The sequence below is a fragment of the Xiphophorus couchianus genome, chromosome 13, assembly GCF_001444195.1.
Source record: "Xiphophorus couchianus chromosome 13, X_couchianus-1.0, whole genome shotgun sequence".
NCBI lineage: Eukaryota > Metazoa > Chordata > Actinopteri > Cyprinodontiformes > Poeciliidae > Xiphophorus > Xiphophorus couchianus.
Genome location: NC_040240.1, coordinates 19,661,713 through 19,678,352, shown reverse-complemented (window position 1 = coordinate 19,678,352; position 16,640 = coordinate 19,661,713). Strand labels below are relative to the sequence as shown.

Genomic DNA, 16,640 nt, shown 5'->3' with positions numbered 1-16,640 from the left:
ATTTAATCAGCGCTGAAAAGTTTCATTCTCTAAAATCTGTGGAAACAAAGACAAAAACGATATTTAATGCATTGTAATTTTCACAAAGTTTAAGCCACACAGACGCAGATGAGATGAATCTTCATACTCACTTTTTTAATTGAATCTTGTTTGACAAGATTTTCTAGTATCGAGTGTAGAGTTGATCAGCTCCCTTTGCTTCTTCCTGATTAAATTTACCTCCACATTTACAGGAATGTCAACCCAACCCATCTGGTTTCATCAGGTGATTCTGCTGCAGAACATGTTAGAGCGGGATCATATCCATGAATTATTTATGTTGTTTCAGCCTAAGGGGACTTAATGGGAGCAAATCAAATCATATAAAGTGAGGCTGGAATGAACCACAATGCATGGTAACAAGCTGTGAAGCTTCTGGGAGAAAGTCTTTTCTTTTTAGCTCTTTGTTCAGAGACATAAATATGAACCAGATCAAGAAAAGACCACTGTCCCGACTGTGAAAGACGAAGGAAGCTTGGTTTTGTTTTGGCACTGCTTTGCTGCAGCTGTTTTCAATCTGTGCAGAGTATCAAACTATCCAGGCATTCTGGGGAGAAATGTGTCGACTAGTAACAGGATAATGACCCAAAACAGCATAAAACTTTCTCATCCTTGTTGTTTAGTATGTCCAGCAGGGGGCAGCAGCGACACATCGGAGGTCAGTGGTGTACAAACGTGACAGAATGGACATTTAAAATAATTACACCCTCTCCCTTTTCTTATTTAAATTGAATTCTGCTGTTTGACAGTAGAAAACCACATTGACTAATTAAGTGTGCAACACAAACTTTTAGCCCTGGGGACCAAAACTGGCTAATTTAAACTATTTGCAGGCTACAAAAGTTATCAAATCAGAAAGGCAAGAATTGATTTATTGTGATTTATTTTTGTTTGCTTGTTTATTTTACTTGCTCAATTTAAATCTGTGTATCATTAAAGGTCCAAGACATAAAAAGGGCTTCAGATTGTTGTAATTTCCCATTTTCGGGGGTTTATCAATTGTTTTTACCCCAGATTTTGTTCTGGGGTTAAATAAAACCATTTCAAGGGCCACAAATGTTTCTATTTATTGTTTCAGTCTTACAATAAGTAAAAAGGAAAGATGAAAAAATATGAAAAAAATAAAATCGGTGAAAAAATATTTGAAAGAAATAAAAATAAAAAAAAGGTTAAGTGTCTTTTTAAGCCATTAGGTTGCTTTTAGTAGCAGTAGAATCCCAGATGGAGGCACAGAAATGTGCAAAATGTGAATTTTGTAATTATTTTACTCTATCTGGTGAATCTATGAGTTTCACTTTGGAACTAAATAACTAAACTAAATCAACTCTATTGTACTTTTATATTGAGATGCACCAGTGTGAGTCATTAACTGGTTCAGGCAGGAGAAAAACTGATAGTTTCAAACAGTTTTAGGCGTAGATTGAGGTCTGGGTCCAAAGCATGACCTTAAAAGTAAATAACCACCTTTTTAATTCTTATATTGGTTAAAAGAAGCTCTTTTTTGTTTCTTAATCAATGTTTTACTCACACTCTGCTGTTTCCAGTTAGAAGTTGGTCCATCTTGTTTTCCTCAAGCTCTGATTTTAATGTCAACATGTCCATAGACGATAAAAATGTTTTTATTACTCAGAAAAATAATCCACAGGTCGAAACTAGAGGATCCAACATCAGAACCAGGATAAAAGTCCAACACAACCGTTGATTCTGAACAATCTGAAGCAACAATGTCATGTAACCACATCTGCTGCTGGTGGCGTTGAGGAAGATCAGGGTGAAGACGATGCTGTGGACGGGTTTCCAGTGTATGTGAGCAGGAAGTGATCCAGACTGTAGACGGTTCCCCAGCCGTCAGCAGGGCTCATACTGATGAAGTCATCCAGGTTCATCTGACTCTCTGAGGAGGAGAGGCGTCAAACCAGTGACATCATCATCATCATCATCATCATTATCGTCATCATCAGTATCATCACGAAACACTTAAGTGATTGTGTAGATTTGGGGCAATAATTACAAAACCTCTCTACAGGTGTTAAAAAATAAAGAAATTAGAAATAATCTATAAAGTGGGATATTTATAAAACTCTAACACGCTTTTTGTAAAATCTGAATTATTTAAATTTATTGACATAGTGAAACTACAGACGGCTCCAATTTTGTACAAAGCCAAAAATAAAAAAAATACCGAAAAACCTTAAAAAAAACTATTTAAGACAAACGAGCAAATTTCCAATTTAAAATATGCAAATTCAGGAAAAAACTGTAAGTGGAGCAAAACTGTGGAATAATTTGAATGTTGCACTTGTCCAAACATAAAACTAATAAAATGATCATATAAACATGTAATAATTGTTAGATATAATACATAATATTACACAGTTATTATATATTAACTGTAATATTGTTACAGTTATTGTTATTTTTGTTACTGATGCTAGTTTTTCTTTTGGTGATATCTAAAGAAATAATTGTTTTGCCATTGTTAAAATTAAATAGCCAGTAAACTGACGGTTTAACTATTAAAGGGTTTAGTTCTTATGTATGGATTATACATGTAGTAAATGTAAATATATATGTAAAGAGTGGGAATATTGATAAGTTTATACTTCCACCAACTTTCTTGAATATGTAAAACTAAAGTTTTGACATTATGCTTCATGCTGTATTTCTATGTACATATTCAAAACAAAAATAAACCCTGAAAGAAGATCTACCTGCCGTCTGGATGGGTGCGTATGGAGGAGGAGGCATCTTCCAGGTTCCATCAGGGTTCCTCATGTGAGATCGATCAGACGCAAAGTTCAACAGGAAGCTGTCAGCAGGAATCACACGCAGCTTCCTGTCACAGACACAGGCAGACATTACTGTGGCATCATCAGATGTGTGACCTTCATCTCCCTGCAGCTGATATAAATTCCCTAGTATTACTGTTTGTTAGCTGTGAACGCCTCTCTAAGCTGTAACGCTAGCCCAGTGCTTTTAAAAGTGGGGGCCACCAAGGTGCTATGCTATGCTATGCTAGGGGGGGTCAGAAAATAGAAGAAATTTAAAAACTTTAAAAATTATTGCTTTTTAATTTAATTTTTAAAAAATAAAATATATATTTTTAATCATTGCATAAAATATGTTAAAACAATCCATTGAAATGTCATTTACCGTGCTAATCTTTCTGATTGGCTGCCAGTTAGATTTATAAAGCTGCTTTGCTCGTCGAGCTAGCTTAGCAAAAGCAAAACAAAATGGAAGTTTTTGAAAATAAAAAGATCAAAGGAATTGTAAAAAAAAAAAAAATCTGAAGATATTAACCAGCATTTATGCTAAACAAATGCATTATTATTAAATATTGAATGAGAGTGAGGAACAAGATTCTAAAAGTTCATGTTTCTTTACACATTAGCATCGTCTGTGGGTTAGAAAAGGTGTCCACGGTCAGAAACTAATGTTATTTGGGGAACATGGCAAAGGTAACCCTTGCTTATATTAGAGCAGGAATTAGAATCATTACATAAACAAGTTACAAAGAAACATTGGCTTTGAAGAACAGCGCCTCATTAGCATACCAAAGCAATATTTAGATCGTTATAAGTGGGTCATAAAAGCGTTATGACGCTTTTATGACCCCTTTTATCCCAAAGGGTATGAATGTAACGGAAGAATAACTGCCGCTAACGCCTAAATATATAATTTTCTAAGGACCCTTTAGCTGCCCAACAAGCGCCTGATGTAAAACACTAGTTTTTTTTACGCCAGCATTTAACAAAAACAAATAGACAGTAATATAAGGGAATTTGTAACAGCAGGTTACCTGTGGTACTCGGGTCGGATGTGGCGGTCCGAGCGGAAGGCCGTGGCTCCGTAGAGCCGCAGGCTGCAGGGAAACGACAATATAGAGTCCAGATCGTAAACCAGAGAGTCCGACTGAGGGCGCACCTGAAGCAGGATCACATGGTAGTCCTGAAACACGCAGCGGCGCCGTTAATGATGCCAAAACAAAACATCATCATCACAATCAGGGATGAACAGGTGGAGGAAACAACAGACCCAGATCACAGGCTGGTCGCCATGTCCGGATTTCTGCTTCCACAGAGGAATCTGAGGGAAAACAGAGAACATCATCAGCTTCAGAGAAAAATCAGCTGCTCTAAAAGTTTGATGATGTTTACCACTGAGACTGTAGAAATGTGTAAATCTTTGCTCAAGACCTAATTTTGCTCTTTGGCGTTTCATTCAGTTTGAGTTTCTTTTATAATGACAGATATGGAGAATATTTGTATTTTATTTTGACCATACTTTTCATTATACGGCTCTGGAAAATTAAAAGACCACTTAAAATGATCAGTTTCTCTGATTTTATTTTTTATTAGTATATGTTTGAGTACAATGAACATTGACGACATGTCTCAAAAATTCCAAGCAATAATTTAAAATTTATTTGCAGAAAATGAGAAAAGATCAAAAAATGAAAAAGAAGCATACCTCAAATAATGTAAAGAAAACATATTCATATTCATTTGGAAACGACAAAACTAATGTTTTAACTCAGGAAGAGTTCAGAAATCAGTATTTGGTAGAATAACAGGAGGTTTTCAATGGGGTTCAGTGACGTGGACTATTAATTTTTTTCCAGAGCTGTATATTTTTCTTATTCTTATTGATATCTTACTTTTTTTAATTGAGTGAATTGTACAACACTTTGGTCAACAGCTGTTTCTTTATGAGCTATATTAAATAAAAGTTTTAGGTTTTTGTTATATAATCTTACCTAAAAGGTGGCTTGGAAAAATATTCACACCCAGCTTCAACTGTGATGTTTTTCAGTATAAAAAGGAACTATCTCCTGCAGAACGCGGTTCTACAATCTGCCCCACACGTTTCAGATTTTTTTAGCATTTTAAAAAAATACATACGCTTTTCCTTCCCAGTAATGTTAGTAAATAAAAAAAAAATAAAAAAAAACTGGTCTCAGTACTTCTTACGAGTGACAAAAGTATGTTAGAATATCAACAGAAAGTCTTCAAATAATCACATCTTATTCATTTTCACTAACTGGTTTATAAGGAATCTACATTCAGTATTATTAGAGGTCCATATTTATCCCCAGCTTCTCACCATCCGTTTGTCATTAGAGATAAAAACGACAAACAGCTGTTCCAGTGGAGCAGTTCTCTCTTTCTGAACAAATTCACACAGCTTCCACACATTTTCTTCACTGCAAAACAAGAACAGAAAACACTAAAATCAATAGGAAAATCCAGGCTAAGGAAATAATGACACCTACAGGACAGCAGTTCAACACGTTTTTAAATAAACATGTAAAAGGTGGAAAAAAACACCAAGATACAAAAAGCATCAGTTTGTTAGACTGAGAAATATTACATTACAAAATAAGTTAACTGCACCTCGGATTTTAATAGATTTGCCTTTATTTAAAGCTAACACGTTTTTTGTCCTTTATACTTATTTACATTTGAGTATAAATCCCCTGAACAGCACTCGCATAAAGCACAATAAACTATATCAACATTCATGTGAACTACTTTTAAATAATAGCTGTTGTTTTAATCATATTTACCAATAACAGCTGGTGTAAACACAGTTTTCGGGGATCGGTGTGATTCTGTGTACTGTCGTCATGATCTAGTGTCACACCAGAAAAGGTCCGCCGGAAACAAGCTGCGACTTCACAAAAGCTTTCAAAATAAAAGTTCCTAACAGAGGTCTGCAATCTTTACAAACCAGAGGCATTTATTCCCTCGGTCAACAAAATTACATTCTACTACAGGAAATCTGTTGTAATTTTTAAAGAGCAATCTTTTTATTCATATTTTAAGATTTTAATATAAACATTTCTTTTAAATGAGCACATTTTCTTATACACCATGTGATAAAGCAATTCAAAAAGTACATATAATACTGTAAATAATATAAAAAGGGATCTGAACTCTATTTCTATGATTTTTTAAAAGCAGCTTTTAGTCAAACAAAACAGAATAAAACCTGAATCACCAGACTTCAACAACACTTTGCAACTCAGGATGTTAAATATTAATGTTAATAACTGAATAGTTTTCTGCACTAAATCATCAAAGATCCCAAATAAATGTGGGGTTTTTTTGTTGAATATTTTTCATTAAATGACAGTAAATTGATTTTCTCTAATAAGGGTCTGAATTGAGCAGCTAAATGAAACAAAATGGTGGATTGGTTCTGATTTACGTTTTAAATCCCACTAAATCTGTTTCAGTTGTTTAAAACAGATTTTTCTGCAGATTAAAACACATGTGAACATGAGGAGTAAGAATATTATATTTTATTGAGTACAAACAAACATAAAAACTACAGGAAAGAACCTCCTCACTGTTGTATCCTAGCAACCAGTCAGAGCTGGTTGTATCCTAGCAACCAGTCAGAGCTGGCTGTATCCTAGCAACCTGGTTGCTAAGACTGGAAACCCAGCAACCAGTCAGAGCTGGTTGCTAGGATACAACAGGGCGGCAGAGATCCCCGCCACTGTCATAAAGGGCCGGTTCTCAGGTGAAGAGTCTGATGGTGGCGTCGGCGCCGGACGAGAACACCCAGGGTTGCGTGGGGTGAAAGGTCACGTCCAGGACGCCGAGGTCATGAGTGATCACATGACCCCGCAGAACTTTGACTGGGACGATCAGCGGGTTCTGCAGCAGATCGCTGGAAGACAAAGGAAAAGCTGAAACACTTTGATCCTTAAAGCAGGTGTGTGGCATGTGAACGGGAGGAGGTTTTACTTGTAGACGGTTCCGTGGCAGACGATGACTGATCCGTCGTCTGACGCTGAGGCGAACAGCGGGTAACCTCTGTGGTACGCCACACTCCTCACCGCCTTCTTATGATGTCTGATGGCCAGGAAGAAACCAAACCAATCAGTATACACAAAAACATCAAAACAAAATATAAAACCTACAATTCAACCCAGTGGTAGGGCTGCTAGGGCAGTCCACCAGCTGCCCCACCATGTTTTTGTGTTAAAAAAAAGGCTAAAAATTGAGAAATAAAACATCAACAAAGATATAAATATAGCAGTGCACTAAATAAAACTAGTGGTTCTGTAGGTTTTGTATGTATAGTCAAATCCCATTACCTTTTTTAAATATATAGAATATTTTATTATATATAAACCTAGCTTAGCCCATCTTTGCTGTCACTGTTACTGATGTATTATAACAAAATAAACAACATTTAGCCTGGTGGGGGGTCAAGTAAAGCCTGGTGGCCCGGCAGGATTTAATGCACTGGGGGAAACCCTGATATTTCAAATGTTTTATATCTGAAAATTCAAATAAATATAACTTACAGTAATATAAACCCAAAATGTTTATTATCAGAGCTGCTGCTGACGTTTATTCTAATAATAGATTATTCTATCAATTATTTTTTACAATTAATGGAGTAATTAATCAAAAGTAAATTGGCACATTCTGCAGAATTTTTAGGTAACACACTTCAGGAATGCAAAGAAATGCTGAATTCCTTTTTAAATAAACAACATAAAACATTTTATTGCCTAAATAGCAATAATGTATCAGATGTTTTTTAAAATAATTAAGATAAAATAGACAAATAAAAACCAAACATGCATTTAAAAATACATTAAGCTTCTGTGTATCAATTATTTATACACAGAAGCTTAAAGTATATTTTGAATGATTGTTGTTTGCTTTTATTGTGTAGATTTCATTGCATACTTATTCTCAATTTTTATTTATTTATTTTTTAACTCTACTACCATAGAGTTGGAGAAACACAAAAATACCAGCGTTATCCTATAATGTGTCTTTGTGCAAATCGTAATAAATTCTATCTTATTCTGTTACTTTATTGTACGATTGATCATTTGTGGAAAAAGATGCGTCTGCAGCTAAAGAAAATGAGTGACTCAATGTCATGTAATTTACTGTTAGATAACTAGAATCAATGAATGTGTGATTGAGCTGAAATAATTTTTTTGTAAAGTGTCGCGACGACATTTGTTGTAAACTTGTGCTACATAAATAAACAGAATTGAATGTACTAGTAAAACTTTCTGAAAAAGGTAACTATCAAAAATAATAAAAACCTGAAATATGTCTAATGAATGAGTTAAATTTTTTTAAGTGAATTTCTGAGCTAAAATAATATTATATATGATTCACTAATAAGTCCCTTAAAATGAAAAACCTTAAATTACTGAGATGCATTTGTTCATTAATACCTAAATCATGAGAGATAAAAACGTACCGCAGCATCTTGTACGGTTTCGTTGAAAGGTCGAGGTCGAACCAGCTCATCCTGCAGTCGTAGCTCCCACAGATCACATGATCACCTGCAGACAGACAGGTGAGACTCAGGCTCTGCCCCCAGCAGCGACACGAACACTGGACTGAACAGAACCCGTCCACCTACCTCCAGAGTGAACGGCGATGCTGGAGATCCACTTTGAATTGGCCTGGAGCTTCTTGGTCATTTCCTGCTTCACCAGGTTGTAGATCCGGACCGACCGCTGCGTCGCCACGAAGAAGTAGGGCCTGATGGGGTGGAAGGACACGGCCTGGACCAGGCCTTTGTTCCTCCTGAAGGGGTTCTGGCTCCGCCGACGGCTCAGCTGGTGGATGAACACCTGCAGGTGGCTGGAGTGATCCGGCATCACCGACGCCAGGTAATCTCCTTTACTGTGCCACGTCACCTGGTGGACGGCCTGAGCAGACGGATTCTCTCTGTTAGTTCCCTTTAAAGCTGCAGCACGTAACTTTTATTTAAAAATATGTTTTTGTTTTTTTTTACATATTTGTTAAAAATGCCAGCATGTTGTCACAGTTTAATATGAGACAGATCATCTATGAAAAAAATCTATCTCCTTGTTCCAGACCAAAAACAACCAATCAGAGGCAGGAGGAGGGGCTTAGCGCTGTCAATCAACCTCATGTACTCGCTAGTTAATGTGACAAAACAACTTGCCGTTACAGGAAAACTATTTATCTGCTGTTATTGGTGGCTATGCTAACTGGCCTTAGCATTCATAGGAGTGCTAAAATCCGCCTCCTGGCTCTGATTGGCTGTTGGAGACGGCAGAAGAGCTTTATTATTTCACAGATCATCAATCTTATACCATACTATCATCACAATGTTACATGCTGCAGCTTTAAATCATGGTTCTAAATCTATTCAGGGGAATTATAGTTGTTATTGTGTCTTATCTCTATGCTGTAACTGCGAAGTAATTTCCCTGCTGGGATGAATAAAGTATTTCTATTCTATTCTATCTCACCTTGGGATGTTGGATTTTGAGGCGGATGCCCTGATTTAGCTCCTCCCTCTCCGTTTCTGACCAAACTACAGGCTGAGACCCTTCAGAGGGCCCTTCCTCCTGCTGGGCAGAGAGAAGCCTCTCCGACGATGAGACGACCTGTTTATCAGCCAGAGCTGGAGACAAGACCAACACTGCAGAGCCCCTAAAAAACCCAACGAGAACAAGATGTGAGACATAGGGCTGGACAGTAAATCAATAACAAAATATTTATCTGCGTGTATGTCTGTCAGACAGAATATTCAATAATTTCACTGATTTCAAACCAGAACCCCACAGCATTCTGGGGGATGTAGGCAGAGGAAATGTTTTAGCTGTTTAACCTCTCACTGCCAGCTAAGCAAAGTTGGTGGAATCAACTGACTCACTCTCTCTGTGGTCACCTAGCAACTCACTCATTCTTTGGTTACCTAGCAACAATCTGCTGAGTAACCGACGCAGCAGCAGTTTAAGGTTTTGCCACTGTGCCTCAAAACTGCTTAAAAATAAACAACAGTTTTCACATGGAGTGAAAACTGGATAAAACAGGAAAGGTCACATCAATGGTTCGACTGTATTTCAAATATTTAAAACAAAAACTAATCAATAATGATCAATATCTACCGACACGAAGCACTTGTATCGTGTTACATTTTTCAGCCAAATTATCCAGCTCTAGCGAGACATTTGGTGGATCATACAGAGCGTCTTTACATTCTGAAAACAGAGATGCTTACACAGCGACAGCCACGAGGCAGAGCGACGGGTTCAGGTTCCAGGCAACGCTCTTCACGGCTCCGCCCACCGGGACCGTCTTCACGCAGCGAGACGAACACACCTCCCAGAGCCGGACTGAGCCGTCATCACTGCCTGCAGACACAGCAAACGAGTGATTTTATTCAAAGATATATTGTTTAGTGAATATACACATTTTCATTTTACTAGGCATGTTATTAAAAAGTGATGGATTTTACCAAAAGTTTGGATCATTTAATGTCAGAATACTTTAAAGGTTTATCTGGTGAGGGTATGTTTGAGAGAGACAGGAAATCATAAGATCTTTCATATTTAACGTAAAAATTGGACTTCAATTGGCATGTCTTATTATTGTTTTATTTCTGTTACATTTTATTGTCTGTTCTACACAAATAAAATGAAGCACAAATGCATCAAAATCCAAATAATACTACATGTTACAGACAATATTAAGGCTTTAATAATTAGTGCCGTATGATTTTGTTTGATAGGAGGAGTTCTTACCTGAAACGAGCCACTGTCCTGATGGAGACACGCTGATGGAGCGAACCAGGCCGCTGTGACCTCGATACACCTGGACACACAGAAACACACCAAATTAAAGCTCAAAATGACGCCTGCAACTTGGAGTTATTGATTATTCTACTGATTATTCTGACGATTAATTCAGATAAGAAATTGGAACATTTTGCTGATTGCTAATTCAATATTAGAAGTACATTAAAACAAATCTAAACTCAAATCCTTTTTAAATAAAAAAAATTATATTTCATTGCCTAAAATGCAACAATGCATTAATTTAGTGAACGCTTGATAACTTGTAGCAAATTATGAATCTGCAGCTAAAAAATATACTTCTAATATCAAAATGAGAAAAGTTGACTTATCAAAAGATTATAGATGATCTGTAGATTTAACTGATTAATAATTGGGCAGCAAAAGTTGCTTAATGTCAGATCTTTTATTGCAAAATTTGAACCAGATAAAGCTAAAACTGCTACTAAAGGAGTTCTGGGTAGAGAACATATTCATAAACAAATAAGAATTTTTTATTTTTAAATGGATAATGTTTATATTTTTGTACATTTTTTGGTTGATTACTGCTTAAAAGTTTGTTGTTTTTTCAACAATAGCTTTTTTTAAACTCACCTGTTAATGATTAATTGATCACTAAATTAGTAGATGATTATTTCAAAAATCGATTAATCATGATTTATTGATTCATCTCTAGTTGAAAGCATCTAATCTTTGCGTCTTTAAAGTTTTGTTTTTATTTTACCAGAGCCTGGGTTGTCGGAAACGGCTGCAGGTCCTTCGGTTTGGGAAGTTTGGGAATCAGATCTTCTGGGTTGACGTTCACCTGCAGGAAGACGGGGAATCGTTAACGTCACTAATCGGCTCCACCTGCTGGATGGAGGAGTAACGAACAAGTGGTCACCCTCATCTTCCTCTGTCGGGGACACAGGTAGAGGTCGAGGCAGCGCTCAAACCTCTCGTGGATGAACCGAGAGAACGCTGGAACCTGACGGAGGCTGGGATACTTTTTGGGGATAAACGGCAGCTTGCGGTCAGACGGATCCTGCTGCTCCCAGAGAGCTTTCTGTGAACAGAGAGAGGAAGAAACAGACCATAAGTCAGGTTTATTTATACAGGACAATTCAGAAACAAGGCAGAGTAAAGTGCTTTAAAACATCAGTCACCAATTGTGAAACAATAAACATCACATTTTGTCAAACGCAATAATCAAAATAGTCAAATATGTTGGTCAATGTTCCACTTACTGCTAATCAAAAGCAACTAAACAGGAGGGTTTTTAGTTGAGATTTATAGGATCTCAGTGTTTCGGCTGTTTGTTTGTTCCAGATTTGTTTTGCATAGAAGCTGAATGCTGCTTCTTCATGTTTGGTTCTAGTTCTGGGGATGCAGAGCAGAACCAGAACCAGAACCAGAAGACCTGAGGGGCCTGGAAGGTTGATACAACAGCAGAAAATCTTTAATGTATTGTGGTGCTAAGCCGTTCAGTGATTTATAAACTAACAGTATCTTAAAGTCTATTCTCTGAGCTACAGGGAGCCAGTGGACGGACTTTAGAACTGGGTGATGTGCTCTAACTTCCTGGTTTTGAATTAATTGATTTATTGTTTATTGCATTTGGCCTTAGCAGGAGACTAACCTCCTCGTCTGTGAACATGAACTCTGGCGGAGGGTTGTAGGATTCCTCGTGACCCGGCAGAGGGATCTTAGGAGCCGGCAGGTGCATCTTGTGCTTGGCCAGAATGGACGAGTCCTCATTGGCCCACAGGTCATAGAATCGCCCCCTACTGTCGTCCTGAACCCGCCGAGGTTTAATCCAACCCATTTTGATGGCGTGAACCAGCTTAGAGACCTGCAGGAAGGTGAATTCAAACATTTAGAGACGTGAAAAGCTGATAAAAGTATTTGTGTTTTGGTGGTTTTTACCTTCTCCTTTTCGATGAGTGAAGGGATGAAGCTGCGCTTGTCTGCAGGTCTGTTTGTGACTGGATGAATCATGACGTCATTACTGAAGAACTCCACTGTGGGCTGAGGATGAAGCAGAACTGAGTCAGCAGAAATCTCACAAAACTTACAAACTAAATTACTAAATCTGCAGTCAAGACAGGGACTAACACAAATATATATTATGATAACGAGTTTCTTCCTGCCGTCTGTTACTATTATCAATATTAGTAGATTATTATTTTTATTTATTTTATTTGTTTCTTGTAAAACTTAGATTATGTAAGTATAGTACAAGGCCTGTTGAAATAAGCAGTAAATCAATCAACCGCATGGTAAATTAAAACAAGCGAATAATTTCCTTTGGCAAATTTTATTGATTTTCTCTTTTTCTCTTTCTACCAAAACTAGATGATAAAAGTTTTCATTTTGTTTTGTTTTATTGGTCTCAACAAGCCCCTTAATTTTGAAGGACAATTATGTTTACAGAGACTTTATTATGCATTTTATTTGACGTTTCTGTCAATTTATTTATTTACTTTGGATATTTAAAATGTCTTCCAGTTCCAGTGTTAAATGTTAATTAAAAATGTAAGTATTCCTTGGAGATTTGTTTTAGAAAAATAAACAGGAAATATTCTGCTGCTTCATGAAGATTTATGAATCTTCATGAATGACAAAACGAAGGTTTAATGACCTTGTGTTCGGTCTTCACTTTGTGTTCTTGCCATTGACGGAAATTTAAATATTGTTTTTTATTTCTGTACTTGTTTTAGCATTGTGTGTTTTTTAATTTTTAATTTGTGCATTTAAAAAAGTTAAAACTTTCAATATGACAGGTTTTTCATTACATATTTCTGATAACTACTGTCAGTAAGTGATATATTTTATTAAACTGAGTCAAACTCACTTCTTCCTCCTTTACAAACAGAAAAGTTTTGGTAAGATAATTATTTTGTTATTGGATGTGTTTGCACATGCTTCCTCTTGTCCTACTGGTTATCTGTTTTATTAGTTTTTAAAATTTCAGTTTGAAGTAAACAAATAAACATAAATACCTCATATTCATTGAAGTTGACGTCTCCAAACTGTCCTTTCTGCAGACGGTTCACCAACTCGATCTGCTCGTCCGACAGCACGATGTCGCTCGCCGTCTTCTTGTCATGAACCGTTTTCCTGTTTAGAAAACATCGTCACGACTTCCTGTCGGAAACTACAAGGAAAACAGACAGTTTTCATCCTTCCTTTTCCTACCAGTAGTCGGGATTCTCCATTTTCTCCAAGAAGTCATCAAGCTCGTCCTTGTTCCTGATCGGTTTGAAGATCTTCTTTCCGTCTAAATCGTAGCCGACGTGAGGGAAGTCTTTGTACCACTCCATGGGGATGTTTCCCACCGTGTTCCTGATGTCCTGCAGGACGATTCACAGCATTAGGACACTTAAAATTCCCACAGTAAAATTTAAGCACGTTTCACGCATTTTCAAGGTGAGTTTTCAAAATTTTCCAGCACTGCACTTTGGAAATAAAAAAACCAAATACATTAAAGAAGACAATTTCAATTCATAATTATGTGACACCATAAATAACTGTTAATGTATAAAAAAATAACCTCACCTTTATTTCAATTACACAGATAAAACCTTGAACATCAAACATTTCCCAAACATTAAAAACACGACTGAAATTCAAGCACTTTCAAGGATTTCAAGCACAAGGTCAGATTTGGTCTTGTTATTAAAAAAAGTTTAATTAACTTGAGAGTATCTAGTAGATTATGAACGGACCGTCTGAGAAAACGAAAACACTCGAGGACACAGAGAGCGTCTGATTTTTAAAAACTCGTCCCACCTCCTCGTCTGACGTGTCATGGTCGTATTCGTCTTCCTTCTTCACTTCCTTTTCTTCATCTGCTCCTTCCTTCTTCTTCACAGTCGACTGAAAAGTATCACAGCAAATCATCAGGTGAGCAGAACAGGTGAGTCTCTGTCAGCCAGTCAGGAATCATATTCATCAGGGGTCTGATACTTTTACAATCTAAAGAGCAAAATTTCCTCTTAGTCCTACTGACTAAAACTCATTTAGAGCTACTAATGTGATATAATCTTTTTTGGCTATTTTCAAGTAATATAATGGTCAATAACTAAGATTTTATTATTATTTTAGAATAAATAAAAACAAAACTTTTCAATAAATAGTTTCCAATGTAATAACAAAAATGGTTGTAAAAAATAACAGGATTAGTTATGTAATCATTCAATGAATAAACAACTAAAAACTGCATTTTTAAATTGCATCTAATATTCAAAACATTATTTGTTTTATACACTGCAAAAACACACATTATCAAGTAATTATCTAATTTATAGAGTAAATATTTTAGTTCACTTGAAATAAGACAAAACTAACTTACAAGTAACTTTTCAGTAAGCTATAGAAGTTTATTTAAACTAAATAAGTCCTTATTATTGATGAAACTGTACTAGTTTTACTAATAAGACATTTTTCCCATAAGTTAATTTATCTGCCAAAGGAATTAGTACTTTTTCATTCTGGTCCTGTTCATCCTCATCATCTGATCCTCCCTTTTCTTCCTCCTCTTCCTCTTCGTCAGAGTCACTCCCAGAATCCTGCAGTCCTGAGTAGACGCTCTCCTCGCTGTCTGATAAATCATCATCTTCTTCCAAAGATTTGTTGTTCAAATTGAAAAGCTGAGGAGCAAACAGACATTTAACACCAAACTGTAAACATCTTAAAAGTTCAGACATGTTTAAAAAAAAAAACCCACTAAGAAACCCTAAAATCCCATTTTTTTCAGATCAGTGAAAGCACCATATTTACTACAAAGTTATTAATGAAGGAAGGAATTAAAGTTAGTAACACTTAGTATCAAAGAGGTTTTAAAAATGAAGCCAGAAGTGAGAGAATATTGAAATAAAATCTGTAAAAATGTCTGTGGTTCCTTAATGCTGCAGAAGAGCGCGAGAGAGCAAGACTTTTAGCAGATAACATGAAGGCTACATCAGAGTTGCTTTGTTTTATCCTTTTGATGGTTCAACCTGTTGCAGTAGGTTACTCAGTATTCAAGTGTCTTATCCAAAAAAACATTTTAAAACTCTTACTGCAGGGCGATTTATGGGTACTCTACATGTAGCTCAAGTCAATAATATTGTATAAAGTTCAGGTAATTTTTTATTATGTTTTATTAGAGAACAGGTTATATTTAGCATTACAAATATTGTGTATTTTATTTGCAAGTTGTGCAAAACCGTCTTATTTGATGTTGGGGGGGAATAAATAAACTTCAACGTGGGCTGTCATCTCTTACAGCAGCTTCCCGGTATAACTTTAATAAACTCTGTAAGGTTAAAGGTCACGGCCCTTCACGGTCTGCAGCTCGTAAAGAATTAAATTTGATAAAATCAGAACAGAAAACTGTCTCATTTTCTTCAACCTCAAACAATCCCTCGACTGTTTTGCTTCGCCTTCAGTGTGTTAGCATGCTAACAGCTAGCCACCAGTTCCTGACCACTTCACCCAGTTCGCCTCCTCTTCCTCCTGTCAGTGAGAGTCTCACCTGATCTTCCTCCTCTTCTTCATCGTCCTGTTTACTCCTCTTTTTGTTCGTTTTCTCTGTTTTCTTCATGCCGGTTCTCTGTTCGGCTTTCTGCACGTTTCCTCTGCTGGCCTCCATTGAACCACGTGGGGAACCTCCGGGTTCAGAGGTTACGCGGCGGAAATCGAGGAATGGTTTATTTCTTTGCGCCCCCCTCTGGTCAGATGCAGGAACTGAACAGAAAAGCTCAAAATACTGAAATAGATCTTGAAAAATAAATCTATTTATTCCATTATTAAGTTTTAATTTAATAAAATTTGGTGTTCTAACAAGGGATAAAGAGTAGAATTGTGGTAGTCATTTAATTATTATAGCAAAGTAATTTTATTCATAAATACCGTTTCTTGAAAATTACACCAATTTTCAAAATTTTTATTAAATTTTATTTAAAAGTTGCGACAACAACAACAAAAAACCAAATTATTTTATACAGATATGTTAATATCTTAAGTTAAGATTTAA

General features: G+C 36.4%; 2 protein-coding genes across 2 annotated transcripts; both read right to left on the bottom strand.

Annotated features, from left to right (window-relative positions):
* Positions 1-1,600: 1,600 nt before the first annotated feature.
* ntaq1 (N-terminal glutamine amidase 1) lies at positions 1,601-5,733 on the bottom strand. The gene is made up of 6 exons (XM_028035933.1): positions 5,609-5,733; positions 5,146-5,245; positions 4,078-4,128; positions 3,842-3,990; positions 2,751-2,875; positions 1,601-1,933 (listed from the first exon to the last, which is right to left on the bottom strand). Exons 1-6 carry the CDS (start codon positions 5,668-5,670, stop codon positions 1,806-1,808), a joined length of 615 nt encoding a protein of 204 aa, XP_027891734.1. The 5' UTR covers positions 5,671-5,733; the 3' UTR covers positions 1,601-1,805.
* Positions 5,734-6,328: 595 nt separating this feature from the next.
* Positions 6,329-16,298, bottom strand: bop1 (BOP1 ribosomal biogenesis factor). The gene is made up of 16 exons (XM_028035836.1): positions 16,140-16,298; positions 15,106-15,273; positions 14,414-14,500; positions 13,820-13,974; positions 13,624-13,741; positions 12,548-12,649; positions 12,261-12,473; positions 11,526-11,687; positions 11,367-11,447; positions 10,592-10,661; positions 10,069-10,201; positions 9,314-9,497; positions 8,452-8,743; positions 8,287-8,371; positions 6,798-6,905; positions 6,329-6,720 (listed from the first exon to the last, which is right to left on the bottom strand). The coding sequence occupies exons 1-16, from the start codon at positions 16,254-16,256 to the stop codon at positions 6,567-6,569; spliced, it is 2,229 nt and encodes a 742-aa protein (XP_027891637.1). The 5' UTR covers positions 16,257-16,298; the 3' UTR covers positions 6,329-6,566.
* Between the last annotated feature and the right edge of the window lie 342 nt (positions 16,299-16,640).

What these genes read in the sequence shown, in the direction of transcription:
- ntaq1 (XM_028035933.1), bottom strand. Translation starts at nt 5,670, where the DNA reads ATGACGACAGTACACAGAATCACACCGATCCCCGAAAACTGTGTTTAC. An exon ending in TCTCTAATGACAAACGGATG is followed by an intron (nt 4,129 to 5,145) that starts GTGAGAAGCTGG and finishes GTTTTCCCTCAG; the next exon opens with ATTCCTCTGTGGAAGCAGAA. An exon ending in CGCACCCATCCAGACGGCAG is followed by an intron (nt 1,934 to 2,750) that starts GTAGATCTTCTT and finishes TCTCCTCCTCAG; the next exon opens with AGAGTCAGATGAACCTGGAT.
- bop1 (XM_028035836.1), bottom strand. Translation starts at nt 16,256, where the DNA reads ATGGAGGCCAGCAGAGGAAACGTGCAGAAAGCCGAACAGAGAACCGGC. An exon ending in TCAACTTCAATGAATATGAG is followed by an intron (nt 12,650 to 13,623) that starts GTATTTATGTTT and finishes CTTCATCCTCAG; the next exon opens with CCCACAGTGGAGTTCTTCAG. An exon ending in TTCCGACAACCCAGGCTCTG is followed by an intron (nt 10,662 to 11,366) that starts GTAAAATAAAAA and finishes CTGTGTGTCCAG; the next exon opens with GTGTATCGAGGTCACAGCGG.